General features: G+C 40.2%; 1 protein-coding gene across 4 annotated transcripts in view; it reads left to right on the forward strand.

Annotated features, from left to right (window-relative positions):
• The window catches only part of TOX2 (TOX high mobility group box family member 2), a 297,642-nt gene that overhangs the window by 235,467 nt on the left and 44,351 nt on the right, over positions 1-17,824 (forward strand). For all 4 annotated transcript variants that reach the window (XM_054979270.1, XM_054979272.1, XM_054979271.1 and 1 more), the window contains one exon: positions 10,552-10,779. In XM_054979270.1, coding sequence (XP_054835245.1) covers positions 10,552-10,779 — 228 coding nt within the window. The remainder of the gene's footprint in view (positions 1-10,551; positions 10,780-17,824) is intronic.

A 17,824-nucleotide genomic window follows, 5' to 3' on the forward strand; every position in this document is an offset into this window, starting at 1 on the left:
AATACCTCAGGTACAACCTACACACAGATGTGGGAAGCCCAGCAAGGAAAACTCCAGTGCAAATGATGGGGAAACAGTGGGAAAGAGCACAATCCTTTGTCCATCCTTCTCTTCCTCACTTGAAATTGACTCTTCCCCCCTCCCCCTCAGGATTTTTCCTCTTGTGGTGTCTTAAACCTTCATCTTCTAGAATGTAAAATCCAGGAACACTTGAAGGGGAGGGATTTTGAACTTTTAAGGAACCTCCTCCTTATCATTTCTTCTTCCCGCTGTCATTTCTCCACTCCTGATCATGTTCAACAGAAGCAACAAAAAATACTCCTCCAAATGTGATTCACACATTAGAATGTTCACAAGGCCACCTGAAAGACTTTGGATCAGAGATGGTTCTGTGCTGGAAACTCATGTCCCAGGTTTGTGGGGGCCTGATTAATACCAGGACTATAGTACCACTATTTGCCCCTGTAAGTAAACTTACATGTAAGCATCAATACATGTAAATTTACCCACCCAGCATATAGCATCTCCCCAGTATCATACCAGGTTGGGAAAATGGGCATGGGGCAAGACTTAAGCATCTTAATTCCACATTCAGGAGTCCTGATCTGAATCATGTCCTCACATGCCTGGGAATTAAGTTCCTGGTGTGGAATTACCAGAATACATTTATATGGGACACGTGGACTTTGTAATGTGTAAATTGGCTCTCTAGTATGTGCAATGATGAGCTTCCAGAAAGAAAGCAACAGAGGGTGCATTGTAACAGCAACAGAGGCAAGGAAGAAACAGGTTCTCCAAAAAGTGCTAATTGGTCTCAAATAACAAATGGTACTTTTAAGAGAACCCTTTTCTCTCTTGTCTTTCTATATCATAAATATGCCTATATAAGTAGAGTTGCCTTCTCTAGAATGATGTTCTTATGTCCCTGTTTTTTAACTTGTGTTTTAGAGGGTATTCAATGATAATGTTGCATACTTGACAGGCAATAGTGGATTCAAAGTTAAGGCTCCTGGGCTTACACACACATTTGCAGTAATGTGTAGCATGAGTTTCATCTAAATCCTGAAAGAGCCAGATGAAGGGCACATAATAATGGAAGACCAGCACTGCGATGAAGGACCAAGGCGTTGAAACTGTCTGTTTTTCCTGGTTACTGGAGTGGGAACTTTCTCATGAATGTATTTCCCTTTTTGGCAACATTTATGCAAGTTGTCGTCTGTCTGTCTACTTAGTACTGCTCATACAGCTATCACCTTAAGCAGAAGTTAAAATGGGAAGAGCTTTACTTAATGTCATTTCTCTGGTATTTAATTATTGCCCCTATATATTTTGCCACAGAAAGAGTAACAGAATCATTTGTATCCAATAGTAACCACATCACCTGGGCTCTCATATTAGGTAGTTCCATATTTTTAAGTAGAGGGCTGATTAAGTTAGCCCTCAGTTCATTAAATATGAGACACTCTATAATCATATGTTCAGTGGTTTCAATTTTATCATATGGGCATCTGCATATTCTGTTAGCATATGGTACTTTCTTGTATCTAAAGAAATTTGGGTCTACTGTCTTACCTATTCTTTACATTATTCTTCATAGGTCCAGGAAGCTGATTTGTCTCACAAGCCATTACCTCCAGAGCTTAGACTTGTCCCTTTCCTGGGAAAAATAGCTCAGGGACTTCACTCAGCATCTTCCTATTGTTATATACAATTTGTTTCTGAATTGCAACAATAACTAGAAATTGAGACTTTGGATTGTGGTATTTTTTGTATCTATATGTAATGCTTGCTTTCCTTTCTTTGAAACGTTGCAATGATATAGTGTGGATTCGTCTTAATTGTACCTGGAACTTTTCCTGACTGTAAAATTAATGGGAAAATGCCTGTCTCTTGTGGCACCCAGGTGTACACAGCAGAATTCAGACTAAGATGTATACAGGATTTAAGATGAATTATTTTGTATATTTTCTTCCACACTTTAATACTGCTTCATGTTGACCTCACAAATTGTAAGTCACAGTCTCTTCCTAAGCAGAACTACATTAGGAGTGTGTGCACTTCAAGAATGTTTGTATTAATTTTGGATATGGATTTCGGGAAGGGCATGCTTTTCATTATTCCAAAGTATCCATATGCTCAGTACTGTTTCAGGATTGGGGAGGAGTCATTTTCTAATTTTTTGGGGGGGGGAATTATTTTCTAATTCCCCCCACATCCCCCCTCCCTGAGCCAGCAGGAACATGGAAGGACAGAGAGGAAGCAGCCCCTGCCAAATATTTATTAGCCAGCCTCTCCTGCTCCTAACCCTGACTAACAGCTGATGCCAACTAACTGCTGATAGTCTGGTGGACGAAGACCAGCTTTACCTGCCATTGCAAATAATAGGGCCAGTATTTCCTGTGGTCCCTTTATTTCTTATAAGTAGACCTGGCCTGTCTAGAAGTTGACCTGTCTCCTCAGCTATCAGCTATTAGTTGGCATGCGGTATTTCTAGTTCCTTTAAAATTTAAATGGTCAGTGACACCAACTAACAGCTGTTGGATGGGCCAGCTTCCTCTCTCTCCCTCCCCACTCCTACACCTCCCTCAAACCAGAACGCTCCTGAGAAAGAGAAGTTTTAATTACTTCCAGAATTTCAGGAGTGTTTTGTGTCAATTCAGATATCCTCAGGCCATCCCCAAACAGCTACTTTCGTAATTAATTTCAGCACAGGTATATCCAAATGTACACCCCTAAGTTACATGCCTCTATGTCCATTGAAGTCAGCGGGCTCAGAATTGTGTAACTCTGCTTAGGAGCCCACTGACAATTACTTAGCAATCACAGTTGTTTGTTCATGCATTTCTCAGATTCCTTTGGTAGATGCAGCTTGTTGTGCCAGTTGAGAAAATTTGTACCAGCTGAAATTACCTCTTGCACCTAATGAGCTATGGTATCATTCTGTGATACGCCATCAGTATGGGTACTTTGGGGGCTGTCTTACAGAGGCATCACTTAAACATTTATCTGTTGTATCATGGAAGTCATAATCAATAGTAGGGTTTTTTTCATCACATAGGCCTTTAATAAGGCAAAAAGTTATTGGTGAAAATTCCATCTCTCCAAGAATTCTGCATCTGATGAAAGTGCACAGTAAAGCAGCTTAGTTTATTGATACCTTTTCCTGATGGTTCAGAATTTTCTGTGTTAATTGGAAAGATGGGTTATTTGTCCTGGAGCTGTATAATGGGCTTTTGATCCATCAATGATATTTCCTGATGAACTTTTGTAAAAAAAAATGCTGCCTATACAGGCCTTTGGCCCTTTAAATTGTGGTAGTGGTGGAATATTAAAGAAATGAATGGGGCTGGCTGATGAACCCAATAAGAATGCCGACCTCTAAGCCTATGTTGTTTCCAGAGAAGCCAGCTACAGTGCGGGGGATGTAACAATCCTGGTAAAGGGAAATGTGGGATAAGTAGATATTTCTGGGAGCTAAGGACTGAATAGATAGTTCCGTATGGGTAGTAAGGAAGCAGGCTCAAGGAGAGAAATGATGCAAACCCACTAGGAAGAGTAGATCTGAGCACAGTCTAGAGTGCCTCTTGGGCAAAGGCCAACCATAATAAAGCCATCCTAATTTGTATTCTACGTGCCAACAAAATACGCAAATGTAGATTAAAATGTAACACTGGGTAGCACTGGGTATACATTAGCAAAAAACAAGGTAACAATTTTGATCATGCTCAGAATTTTTCCAAAGGCTATAGTACTGCTAAAAAGAAATTACATTCTGAAGGGCATTTTTGTTTGTTTGCATTATTTGTGGTCTAGCGCATGAACTTTCATCCATTATTGCTTGATGTTCAGATCATGTTATCAGGGAACTCAGTACATTAGCAAATATGACAGGGTTGAATTGTGCTAGAAAGGCTTTTAAAGTCTAGGCTGCAATGAATGATGGGTGAACACTTGCCAGCCCAGCAGAACTCAAGCAATAACAACAAACAGATCCGCCCTCTACATGCCTTATACACAGTTGCTAATCATTGCTGTACTATCTAGAAGCTTTAAAAGTGTTGCAGAGACAGATGCTTATAGATTTACCCTCTTGTGGCATGTATTATAGTGGGAAAATATTGCTGTGCCATCAGTAAGCAGATCTTTTATATATTATGGGGCTCAGGAGGAGGATACATCATATGAGTTGATTTGTGATAATTTAACATAATAGAGAGAATATTTCAAGTTGCAACTAGCCTTTGCCCAAAGAAGTGTATGACCTCTTATTTTATAAAACAAAAGCATACAACTAAAATAACAGATAAAGTGATACATAAAAACAAATTTCCAAAGTTCTGAGAATACCAAATAAACAAATCTCAACTTTAAGGTGCATTGAAAACAAAGGATATGAAAGACGGATTCATCATATCATATAATGGACCAAACAACAATTGTAGATTGTAGATCCTCACTTCATCCTGACACACACAGAAAACTATGCAAGACAGAAGCACAGCCGCCACAACTATATGGACTCTAAAATTCATAAGGATTCAGTGCCACTCCAAACCATCGTGAGTGCCATTGGTTCACCGACATATGAATTAGCTAAACATCTGGCCAATCATCTACAGGACCACATCGTAAAAACCATGTCTTACATCAAAGATTCAGCACATTTCATCAACAAAATCAGTCCTGTGAAACTCAATCCACAGGACATACTCATCAGTTTTGATGTTGTATCCCTTTTTACTAAGGTTCCAGTAAGAGACACAATCACACTTATTAATCAGATTTTTCTAGAGGATGCAACAGCCTCACTCCTCCATTGTCTGACAACCAGTTACTTCCAGTGGAATAACGAATTCTATGAACAGATGGATGGGGTGGCCATGGGAAGCCCTCTCAGCCCGGTTATAGCAAACTTCTACATGGAGCATTTTGAAAAAACAGCTTTAGAATCAGCACCCCAGAAACCTACAGTCTGGTTCTGGTTCGTGGATGATACCTTTATCATTTGGAGTCATGGTGAGGAAGAATTGATGGAGTTTTTAAACCACCTCAACAATATCCACCTGAACATACAATTCACCATGGAAAAAGAACTCGAGGGTAAACTCCCATTTCTAGATACCTTGGTCATCCTCAAAACAAACTTTCAATTAGGTCACGAGGTCTACAGGAAACCAACTCACACGGATCGATATTTACACAAAAACTCCAATCACCACCCTCAACAGAAAAGAGGCATAATAAAAACATTAGTAGACCGTGCAAGATGGATATGTGAACTGCACTTTCTCAATGAGGAAATTAATCATCTAAACCATGCACTTCAAGCAAATGGCTATTCCGGAAATGAAATCAGAAGAGCGATTGAACCAAGGATAAATCAAACAAATAAGGAAAAACAGTCCCCCACAAGAAAAGTGTTTTTGCCATATATCAAAGGAATCACTGATCAGATGGGAAAATTTGTGAAAAAACACAACCTACAAACAGTATTCAGACCCACCAGAAAAATACAATAGATGCTACAATCAGCAAAAGACAGTAGAGACCCCTCATCACTGCAGGAGTATACCGCATATCCTGCAGCTGTGGACAAGTTTACATCGGGACCACACAGAGTGTAGCATCCAGACAAGAATAAAAGAACATGAAAGACTCTGCAGATTTGGCCAACCTGAAAAATCAGCAGTGGCTGAACATAGCCTAACTCAAACAGGACACAGTATCTTATTCCAGGACACTAAAATACCATACAACACATCCAACTACTTTGTCAGATTGCACAGGGAAGCCATCGAAATTCATAAGCATAAGCACAATTTCAACAGGAAAGAAGAGAGTTTAAAAATGAATAGGGCATGGTTTCCAGTCCTGAAAAACACCAGACTAACAAAATACTCTACATCCTACAATAGCCCTGCAGATAAGATTAGCATATCAATCACCAATCCATATGCAAAAGAACCTCCTCAGGATACAGTGAAGCTTCCCCCCCATTAGCATTCCACACCCTGGGAAATTCTTACAGGATGACTCAGCCCAAACCCACCTTCCTGAGTAGATATAAATTACCTGCTAACATCTTCTCCACACATTGACACTATCTCTGTTTTTCAGTGCTACACCTCTGAAGATACCAGTCACAGCTGCTGGCGAAATGTCAGGAACTACAATGCCAAAACCACGGCCATACAGCCCAGAAAATCTACAACTAAAAATTGTAGATGTTTTGTTAAGTGCAAAATTCCATTTTTAACCATTTCTTCTATGTCCCAAGCTTTTTGCAATTCAGTTAGCTTAAGTAATATAAAGCCTTCTTTAAATTGGTTCATCCAGTCTTATTTTGATGGAGGGACAGCTTAGATGTCTAGAGTCTGGTAAACATTAATTGCTTGCAGTGGTTAACTGATATAGAGCAATTTGCCCAAACTATTCATTGCAATGACATAATTTAGAAGAAACAATTCAATGGAAGAGGGCAAGCTGATGCTAAAATCTAGTGACAATATTTTTTTCACCAGTGCCCCCAAACTCTTAGTCCTCCTTACACACTTCTACCACATATGCAAGAATCCATACAAAATTATTCATATCGCTGTGATACAGGCTTGTAAACAACCTGTGACAGTAAGTGACTCTTCCTGGTGACCAACCAGGGAAACTTTGAAAAAACTTGGGTTTCTGTTCCTTTCAGCCACCTAACATTGGTACATTGCAGACTAGCAAGCAAGTTTTAAAAGTTTTTGGGCTATTAACTTTTGTTGACTTATTTGCATGGTTGCTTTAACATATGCAGGCAAAAGTAATACATTAACAGTGCAATCTTAAGCAGGGCTTTTTTTCAGCTGGAACGCGGTGGAACGGAGTTCCGGAACCTCTTGAAAATGGTCACATGGCTGGTGGCCCCGCCCCCTGATCTCCAGACAGAGGGGAGTTTAAATTGCCCTCCGCTGGAGCAGCGGGGAGGGCAATCTAAACTTCCCTCTGTCTAGAGATCAGGGGGTGGGACCACCAGCCATGTGACCATTTTCTCCAAGGGCAACCCACTGAGTTCCACCACCTCTTTTCCCATAAAAAAAGCCCTGATCCTAAGAATAATTTCTTGGATGTAAACCCCACTGAAAAGACCAGAATAGGATTCTGATAACTAGTAAGACTTTTCCTGAAGTCATGGTAATTTTCCTATACTAAAGATGTCCTTTCCAGATGCTTTTACATGTGTATGAGTTAGCATGTGCATGAGTTATCTGGTTGCATGCAGATGTATTAGAAAAGTCAATATTGTCAGCAGAGCATAACATCGTAAAGATCACCATCATCTCCCAGATTTCAAGAGAACAAGTTTGGTGTAGTGGTTAAGAGTGACTGGACTCTAATCTGTAGAACTGGCCTTGATTCCCCACTCCTCCACTTGAAGCTAGCTGGGTGACCTTGGGTCAGTCACAGCTCTCCAGAGCACTCTCAGCCCCACCCACCTCACAGGGTGTTTTGTTGTGGGGATGATAATGGCATACTTTTAAACTGCTCTGAGTGGGCATTAAGTTGTCCTGAAGGGCGGCATATAAATCAAATATTATTATTATACAAAAACCTTGAGGCACAGAGTGGTAAGCTGCAGTATGGCAGTCCAAGCTCTGCTCACAACCTGAGTTTGATCTTGGTGGAAGTCGGGTTCAGATAGCCAGCTTAAGGTCGACTCAGCCATCCTTATGAGGTCAGTAAAATGAGTACCCAGTTTCCTGGGGCAAAGTGTAGATGACTGGGATTCTTACTACAAGAATCAAAGCCATAGCTAAGAGACAAATCTGTTTGAGCCTCAGATTATGATGATCATAATAATTAAAATAAAAGTATGTATCAAATATGTACATATATATATATACTGCAAATAATGACAATTTCACTGGCCACCAAACTGGATTAATGTGATTGGAAAACGAAAAAGGAAAGATGTTAACATATCTGTTAGTAGATTTTAGTGAAAATGTGTGCACAGTTAAATGAAACCTCCTGGGAAAGCACTGGGGATTACTGTGAAGATCTCTGACTGCAAAAGTAAAAGGGTTTGGTTAGTGAGAGAAACTTGAAACTCCTTAGAGAGTTGTTTTGCCAGAATTGCCAAGGGAGATTACAGGTCTGTGGGGGGAAGGAGAGAAGAAATAGCTGATATTTCTTAGAAATTGTGTTGCATTTGATCTTTGGCCTTGATGTTCATAACAGAGAATGAAGAAAGCATTGCAACGCCCACACAGAAAGCAGTTTTGACATTTGTAAATCTAAACAACACAAAAGCAAGTAGAAAGCAACTGCACAGTGATGCTAGGCAATAAACATTAAAGTTCAATGTCTAGGCATAGCTGGAATAAAACTATTGGGCTGCTGTTTAGAAATAAGAGATTAAAGGGGCCTCTCTCTCAACCACACAAAATCCTTACTTAACAAAAAGAAAGAAGGAATGCTCAGAGCTCTGGACAGAGACAAATTCCAAAATGACTGATGCTGATGTTTAATGGGAAGCCAAATAAATAGTCTTTGGGCTTCACCATAGGGAGGACATGCTTAACTAACCCAATCATTAATGTATCTGGAGAAGTAACAAGATGGGTGGTAGAGAATACAATAGGTCCATTAATCAAACTGTGAGGAGGACTTTTGATACAGTCTATAGTTGTAAAGCATATGTACAAGGTTAATAGTACAATATAAATTTTAGAATGTATTTCTTTAATGCCACGCAAGGCACTTAACAGCATAGGGGGCCTTCCTGTAGGCCTTCTTGTAGATCAGTGGTAGAATCATCAAAATATTGAGTTTGTAGAGGAGCCAGACAGAGATGGAGACTGGGGATAGAGACTGGGGATGTAGAAAGTATGTGAAAAGACGATGTTCCCCAATCAGTGAATTTAATTTGGAGACACAACAAACTTTCCTTTGACTGATCTTTCATTGTATATATTCAGCTGAAATAGTTAACAATGTCAAATTTCCTGTAATTAAGTCTTCATTGCCACAGAGGTATACTTGGCAGAAACAAAAGTCTTTTAGGTTTTATAAAGTCTTCTCTATAAGTAGAATTGGGCAGTGATGCCTTTATGCTCTTTCAAAAATGGAGTATATTGCAGTAGATGAGAACTTCCATCAGTCAGAAGGAAATCAGGAGTATATCTGAAATTAGTTAGAAGTTAAATAGAATAATATGTGAGCCAAATGAATATTTGTTTTCAGTAAATCTTTTATTCTTTAGATTATATATGGTTGATAGATGTTATACCTCACTTGGAAGTACAATTTAATTAAAAGGTATGTGCTTATGTGCTGACATTTTTTTCACGATTTTTTTGATGAGATAGAAGATTTAAAATATGCTCTTCCCAACTGTTCATGTTGTAACATCTAGTTTATGGTATCAGAACTAGGCTTTACATGGCTTTACAGATCACACCATTTGTCTACATAATCCACCATCCTGTTTTACACAGTAGCCAATCAGATGCCTCTAGAAGGCTTACAGACAGGTAACATTTATCAATTGATGATTTGCATATTTGACTAAGACATCACAAATTAAACTCTACAAGTTCAGCTGAGGACTTCATGACAGCCATGACTGTCCCATGGTTGGGTCCAATGCATGAGAGGGGTCATACACTGGATCTAGTAGGAAGTGGATGAAGAAGGAGGCTTCCCTTGCTACATTTAGGAAGGCATGTAAGACAGTCCTATTCTAGAAAGCATTGGGTGATTCATTTGTCCAGCAGAATTGGCAGTGAGTTTGCCAGTCTTTAACTCTTGTGTGTTTAATCAGATTGTAATTTATGTCTTTGCAGCTTGGTTGCTAGAGTGTTCTCCGTCTTGAATTCAAGGAGACAAGGCACGATAGAAATGTTCTAAATTAATAAATAAAATAAATAAAATGTCCACATCAAAGATTTGTTTTGTCCATATAGTTTTCTCATTACATTGACATTTGGTCCATTTTTGTTTATATTGTGGTTTTGGTGATGTTCTTTGTAATTTCTTGGTATGCTGCCTTGAGACTTTTTAAATAAATATATTAGTAGCAACTCAAAGAACCTCAAACACAGTGTTTTTCTATGGAGTTAGTTTACACATTCAGCTTACAAGTCAACATACCTTTGAGTAACTGAATAATGAGAAATTTTAAAATGTGGATGTGTTTGTGAAGCTGTCTGTTGAGTAGCAGACAGACTACACAGTGAGCATAAATCTTGTAGGTCATTCACAAATGTGTATGTAAGGGCTTTGTTTGGTGACTGTTTATCTAAAGTCACAACTTTGAAAAGAGCATCTGTTAGAGGAATCTTGAATCTATCTAGATTTTAGTTGCTCCATAATTCATGAAAAGCTGAAATTCTTAAGCAGCTCAATTAAGGAAAAGGAACAATATGAGAGGCTACTTTCGGAAGGGTGAGTCTAAACTTGGCTTGTTGACTTCTTTTTTCCCCAGTACAAAATTCAGCAGGAGCTTTGATCCAAAGCGGAAATGAAATGAAGTGCAATCATTAATGCATCCTTCTTAACTTTCAACAGGTAACTGGAGAGAAGAGACCATTGACGGATCTGGGCAAAAAACCTAAAAACCAAAAGAAGAAGAAAAAGAAGGACCCAAATGAACCCCAGAAGCCAGTATCAGCTTATGCCCTGTTTTTCAGAGATACACAAGCAGCTATCAAAGGACAGAACCCCAACGCAACCTTTGGGGATGTATCAAAAATCGTTGCATCAATGTGGGACAGTTTAGGAGAAGAACAAAAACAGGTGAATCCCTTATCCATCTTATCACAGAATTTCTAAAAAACTGCTTATGCAATGTTTATAATTTATCAAGGGACTCAGTGTAAAAAAACCCTTATACTTTTTGAACAAATAAGAGGTAGCAACTAGCTTTCACCTCTGTAACGTAAAAACTACATTTTTATGCAACAGCCTTGTCCCCCAAACCCCTCATGAGCCTTTAGAAGCATGGGAATTTTAGTGGCACCTCATGCTCTAGGCAGAGGTTCACTAGGGTTATATGAATACAGGTATAGTCTCAAAGGTACATGCAATTCATTTATTTTCAGATTTAAGTTTTATTTTCTGCCAGACTTTTCTTTGCAGTGTTTTTGTGGTTCACTATTGAAGTAGTACATTCTTGGGCAGATTCTTAGCCTGGGTGTGGACACAGTCATTTCTGGCCAGGGAGAAAATGGGGAAGATCCTCCCAGCTTACTAAGTTACTAACTACCAGCTTACTAAGGTCAGGTCTCTGTACATTAGTTCCATACAGTGTGCCACATTTAGCCAGCATAAAACCCCTTTCAGACTTCCACACAGTTTACCAGACTCAACTAGAATAAATATTTTCTCTCAGAAATGCACAGACACAGACCCTTTCTGGCTCTGTCACAGTTTGCCTGTATTAACCAGAATGAATATTTTCCTTGAGCATACTGACTAAAAACTGCCCTTCACTCTGCCCCATAGGGTACAGCTACTATCCAATCCACTCACCCATCCAGTCCCCTTCCTTTTTTCCGCAGAGGTCTGCTTTTAACTTCGTAGTAACAAATAGTAAAAATCCCACATTAACAAGCAGAAATGAAATCCAAACTATTTAGATGCAAAACATTACATGCCCTTTGACGGAGAACCAGTTATGGCTGCTTTTGATGTGTCGTAGCGATTGGACTAAAATCTGCTGATTTTTAAAAAACAATCCCCTGCCTTTCCCAGCCAATGTTACTCATAGAGGGAGGAGGGAATATTAAATGGTTGGTTGGTTAAGGTGCTGAATAGAGTGTGTATTTATTTACTTTATTTATAGCTCACCTTTCTCACTGAGATTCAGGTAGAATATAAAATATTAAATATACAATTAAACAGTTAAAGACATCCAGTGAACAGGGCAACTAGGAGTACAGAATTAAAAACAAAATACGGCCAGATATATCATAAACAGTGGAGAAAGTAAATTACAAAAGTAAAAGGTAATGTCTCAAAAGCAAGATCATACTTACAATAAACATTGCAGTACCCTACAGTCCTAAGAACATTTCTTGAATGTGTGAGGTTATTTATGTATACCCTGCTTTTCTGACCAGTGGGAACCAAACTCTTACAACATTGTTCTCCCCTTTTCCACCTTATTCTCGCAACAACAGCCCTGTGAGCTAGGAAAGGCTGAGAGGGAATGACTAGTCAAAATTCATCCAGCAAGCTTCTATGGCAGGTTGGAATTCAAACCTTGGTCTCCCAGACCCTGGTCCAATACTAACCACTACACCATGCTTTTTCTGGGTTTGATGTTGCTGTGTAGGAGCAAATACATGTTAAATACCAGATGTGTACATAGACATCTTTGACTTATTTGAAATAATTAGAGAAAGCTGCAAAAACTGCTTCAAGCATGGGGTGGTGATGGTAGGGATCTACATTACTAATTCCCAGTAAAAGTTTCTGCAACACATGCCCATGTGGCAGTAGTGCTGAATTCTCTTCTCCAGCTACATTCAACTTACAATTGTAAGCAATCTGAAAGTCTCCAAAACTACTTCACTGGGAAGCCTCAGTGGGAGACCAAAAGGAATGTACGTACCAGCCCAGTCGAAGCAGGACTGGCTCTTTTCTTTGGCAAAGGAAGCTTTGTCAAAGAAGCAAATGGAAACTCATCTGTGCACCACTTAGGAAAGGACCCACACACACCATCTCATCCTTGCCACCCAGAAAGATATATTTGCTTTCCTCTAGTTCTAAAGTACTTATGCCACCTTCTCATATTTAGCACACTCTTGAGTTCAGCTAAATCCCCATACTCTGCCAGCTGCTGGGTGAATGATGGAGGTATAGGAGGGTGATGGAGACTCAGCATGATGGCAGAAACACATTAAATCATGGTTAGGGATCAATGTCCACAGTTCTCAAATGAATATAACATTTTCTGTGCATCCCTATGTTAATTATAAACAGTTATTAATTTGTTGTATGTGTTAAGGTATTTTGGTCCTCTCTTGGTTGAAACCTTTCATTAATAAAACGCAGGCAGGCAGGCAGGCAGACAGATAGTGTTGCTATCCCTAATTGTATTAAAGCCTTTAGCTACAACTCCAGAGGAGGACAACAAAGATGCTGAAGTGTCTGGAGACCAAGTCCTATGAGGAAAGGTTGAAGGAGCTCAGTATGTTTAGCTTGGAGAAGAGACAACTGAGAGGTGATATGATAACCATCTTTAAGTACTTGAAGGGCTGTCATATAGAGGATAGTTGTTTTCCGCTGCCCCAGAAGGTTGAACCAGAACCAATGGGTTGAAATTAAATCAAAAGAGTTTTCGGCTAAACATTAGGAAGAACTTCCTAACAGTCAGAGCAGTCCCTCAGTGGAACAGGCTTCCTCGGGAGTTGGTGGGCCCTCCTTCTCTGGAGGTTTTTAAGCAGAAGCTAGATGGCCATCTGACAGCAATGCTTATTCTGTGAACCTAGCTTAGCAAAAAGCTAGGTTCACAAAACAGCAGTATTCAGCCGGCCCTGACTGTTGGGCGCAGCAGGCAGCTATTCAGCAGGGCACAACAGGCAGCTATTCAGCAGCCCTTTGGTTCCTTTTTCTACCTGGAAGAAAGGAAGTTTATTTGAAAAGAAATATTTACTCTGTTGGACTTACCGTTTTTGGACCCAATTTCTTCCTTGGAATTCTCTAACCATTGTACTTATTTTGATTCTTTGTACACTGGTCAATTAACTGTTTTTGCGTTTACTGTTGAATGTTATTTCTTGATATACTTGAGAGTGTTGGTACTCCAATAGAACACATTTGATACTTTGTAACTGATTCATTGCTTATGCCTACTTTTGTGCTCGCACCTTCCTTGATTATTCTGTGAACCTAGGCAGATCATGAGAAGGAAGGGTTACATCAGTGCTTAGTTCTCATGGCCCCTTCTTACATGCCCAGGGTATGGCCAATCGCAACCTTGGGGCCAGGTAGCAAATTTCCCCAGGCCAATTTGGCTAGGTATCCTGATGGAGTTTTGCCATCTTCTGGGCATGGAGTACGGGTCACAGTGTGTGCGCGGGGAAGGTATTTGGGAATTTCCTGCATTTTGCAGGGGGTTGGACTAGATGACCATAGAGGACTCTTCCAACCCTGTGATTCTATGATTCAGAATCTGATAAGATCTCAATTGATGTACATGCATGTGTAAATCAGTCCTTCAAGTGAAGCATGCATGAGCAGCCCTTTACAGGAGTCAGTTGTCCATTCTCTAATGGTTGCAAGGTGTACCATCTCTGTGTGCTAGCACTGAGTATATGACTCAGTGTATTCTCATGTACCACCCTGGACCTGGGTGGTCTGGGATAGTCCAGCCTCATCAGAGCTCAGAAGCTAAGCAGGATCTGCCCTGGTTAGCACTTGGATGGCAGATCACCCAGGAAGTCCAGGGTTGCTATGCAGAGTCAAGGCAATGGCAAACCACATCTGAGTATCTCTTGCCTTGAAAAACCCATGGGCTCCCTATAAGTCGATTGCAATTTGATGACACCTTACACACACACACACACATTGGTTCTCATCAAAGCCAGATGTTTTCCCAGTTTTGTATACTAACTAAAAAGTCAGATTCTCAACCACAAACTTTAGTCAGCATCCCTCAGGTAAACATTTGTGTTGCTCTCACCTCTCACTTTGGAGTCTGGGAGTTAATGGGGGTGGTTTTTCTGGTGTATTGTAGTAGCCCAGAGCAATGCTGAAACCTCTGGTTAGTTTAAACATAACCTTTCCTTGGTTAATTTTAATTCCCTAAGGCCATTAAAGTAAATTTGATCTTTGGTCTTCTGTGCTGACCCATATTGGGACTGCATAGATGCAGGCTGACCACAAAAAGAGAATTCTTTCTAGCTTTTGGAAGCTCTGAGGGGGCACCCATTTGCCATATGCCCAACAGGAGTTTCCCACCCAAACTGCCATGTGTTCCCCTCCCTCAGTTTGCCTTTAGCCATTGTGAAGAGAACATCTTCTGGCCTCTTCATTTCAACATTACCTGTAATTCTTCTATATTGACTTCAACTTTTTATTTGCTATGCTGGCCCCAATAAAGGCCAAGTGGCTTTGGCTCAGACTTGTCCAGGTGGGTTATCTCCACTATTAAATGCTGTTATCAAGTGGCTGGAGTCTCCTGTCCTCTTCACTTAAGAGCACATTCTACCACACCTCAGGTAGCTTCATCAGTGTTCCTCTGGAGAGTGCCACCAACACCTTCATCAGACATTATTCTTGTGAATGTCAGTTCCAGAAAAAAATCAGCAGTTGGCCAAGCTGTCCTGCACAGTTTATTCGAATGAGATCCTCGTGCTCACCTTCTGTCTGGTCAAGTGGCTTGCTAAACTGCCAATGTGGGACTGCGCAATAGGGTTGCTGTTAGGGTCTCACCACACGAGACAAAATACACTGGTATTACATGGGTAATTCAAGTGTATTTTGTAATTTGAGTGTATTTGAGTGTAATTCGAGTGTAATTCAAGTGTATTTTGTCTTGTGTGGTTTGACCCTTACTTGTAACATATTCATTGAGGCACACATTCCCTTCTTTCTGACACCTCTCTAAGCTCTCTGGGGTATGTTTCAGTAGGAGCTTTGGGGCATCTCAGGAGGACTAAAGGAAGGAGGTACTAATCACTTGTGTCATTTGGCCGTTTCTGTGGGAAGATCTAGTGCACATAGGGGGTGGATTCCCTCCCTGAGCTTCTGATAGCTCTGCAATGCTAGAAAGTATTCTGTTCTGCGGTTGCCTTATGCAGCCCCAGTGTGTCCCTGAGCAGAAGACCCTTGATGAGTAACAGTTACCTATTTTTCTGTAATGAAAACTTGGGCCCAGTTTTGATTTTAAAAGGAGCAAAAGCAGATTGCTAACAGTTAAACAATTAATGTGTCCCAACTTACTTCTACTTTCACAAGATATCAGTGGGACTCATTATGTTTTTTCCCCAATGTGTTTTATTAGTGGTTTCTTTTTCTTCCTCTAATTAACTCAATTAAGCCATTTGTTCCTTGTCCTGTTTTTATAAATATGAAATTTCTGGAGTTTCTTCCCTTCTCCATCTGCATAGATTTCTCTTAGGTCTATTACCTCATCCAGCAGTGGCTCGAACAGTAGGGAGGCAATTTATCTGACAGATTCTCTCAGGAAGTATCTCAGAGCTATGAGTTACTCTGGCAGTAGCTCTGCAAAGGCTCAAGCAGAGATCTATTCTAGCCCTGCTTCTATGATCCTTTTAACTGGAGGTGGGAGAGACTGAACCTAGAACTTTTTAAATACAAAGCATACACTCTTCCATGGAGTTGTGGACCACTCACATCCTCGTGTGAATCAGGAACTCATATATCTCCTCTACAAATATTATTTATTTGTTGTTCCTTTTACGTTACTATTCAGTCCAAAAAGTGCCCCTCAAAGTAGTAAACAGTAATTAAAACAACATAAATAAAATCAACAAAATTAACAAGGAAAAGAAACAACAGGGGGGAACCAAAAGAAGCTGAACAAATTATTACATTACTTTAAACAAATGTGTAACTTATTGACTCAGTAGAAACATCAGTTAAAGCAAAAGCCTACAAAATTTTAACCAATTTTCTGCAACCCAATGGAGATGGGGTCAGTTGCATCTTGTGGGGAAGATCATTCCATAATCACATTGCTGCTACGCAAAAGACCTTGTCTCATGTCACCATGGTAGCTTTTAGAGTGGATGATCTACACCATGGTAGAACACAGAGTGGATTCTTCCTAGCTATGGTCATGTTGGAAAGGTTCCCTTGTGGTAAACCTTTTAAGGCTTTAAAGGTCAAAATGAATGTCTTGAACCTCAAATTCAAGGAGCCAGTAAAGCTATGCCAGATTTTATGTAATATGATCAAGCCCTATGGCCATACCACTCTGAGCATACCCAAACTTATCTGATCTCTGAAGCAAAGCAGGGTTGGGCTGGTTAGTACTTGTCATATGATCAGTGAACCGTGCACCTCTCCATAACTGGGCCACCATATTCTGGACTAGTTGAAGTTTCCAAGAACTTGTATGCCTGTGCTGCTGTCATCTATATGAAGGTATATACTCCTACTTGAAAATTCAATTTCATGAGCTATGGCTTAGTGTGTGCTCACTTTATTTTTAGCCTACTTTGCCCTGTTAACAATGCTCCATGTACACACACACACATCTTTTGAAGCTATATGCTCTACAAATATCTTTCCTAAGTGCACTTGCTCCTATTCACACTTTTAAGCTCAAGCTAGATGAGATGCTGGCAGATATCTGAATGGAAATCCTAAGCATTTTTATTAGTAAAAAGTGGCTGTGGAGGTTTCTGATTTGGGTCAGGGTGACAATTCAGGGAGAGGAGGAATTTCACAATTTCCCCTTGCATGGTTTCCCCAACGTCAGATGGCCATTTGTCCTGCCATTTGTCCTGTTAGGAGAAACATATACCAGGTAATACATGCAAATAGCACCTGTGGGGTGGTGGTGGTGGAGATGCCATGAAAACCATGGAGGAGTGAAACATGAACTCCTCTCCATTGTAGCCTTGATCCAAGTCAGAGCAGCTTGGATCCACTGGAGCTTTTCCACAGGCAGAAGGATTTCCACGTGTGTAACGTGACTTTCTTGGCTTCCCCTTCCTGCCACAGCTTAAAATACCCCCTAGAGTTATCATTTGGCATTGGGGGATTTGGGCTGCAGCAGGAGGGGAAAGGTAAGAAATTCACACTGTATGAATTGAAATCCTTCCGCCCACAGAGAAACTCTGGTGGATCCAAGTCTGCAGCTGCT

Source organism: Eublepharis macularius, chromosome 5, assembly GCF_028583425.1.
Source record: "Eublepharis macularius isolate TG4126 chromosome 5, MPM_Emac_v1.0, whole genome shotgun sequence".
Taxonomy (NCBI): Eukaryota; Metazoa; Chordata; class Lepidosauria; order Squamata; family Eublepharidae; genus Eublepharis; species Eublepharis macularius.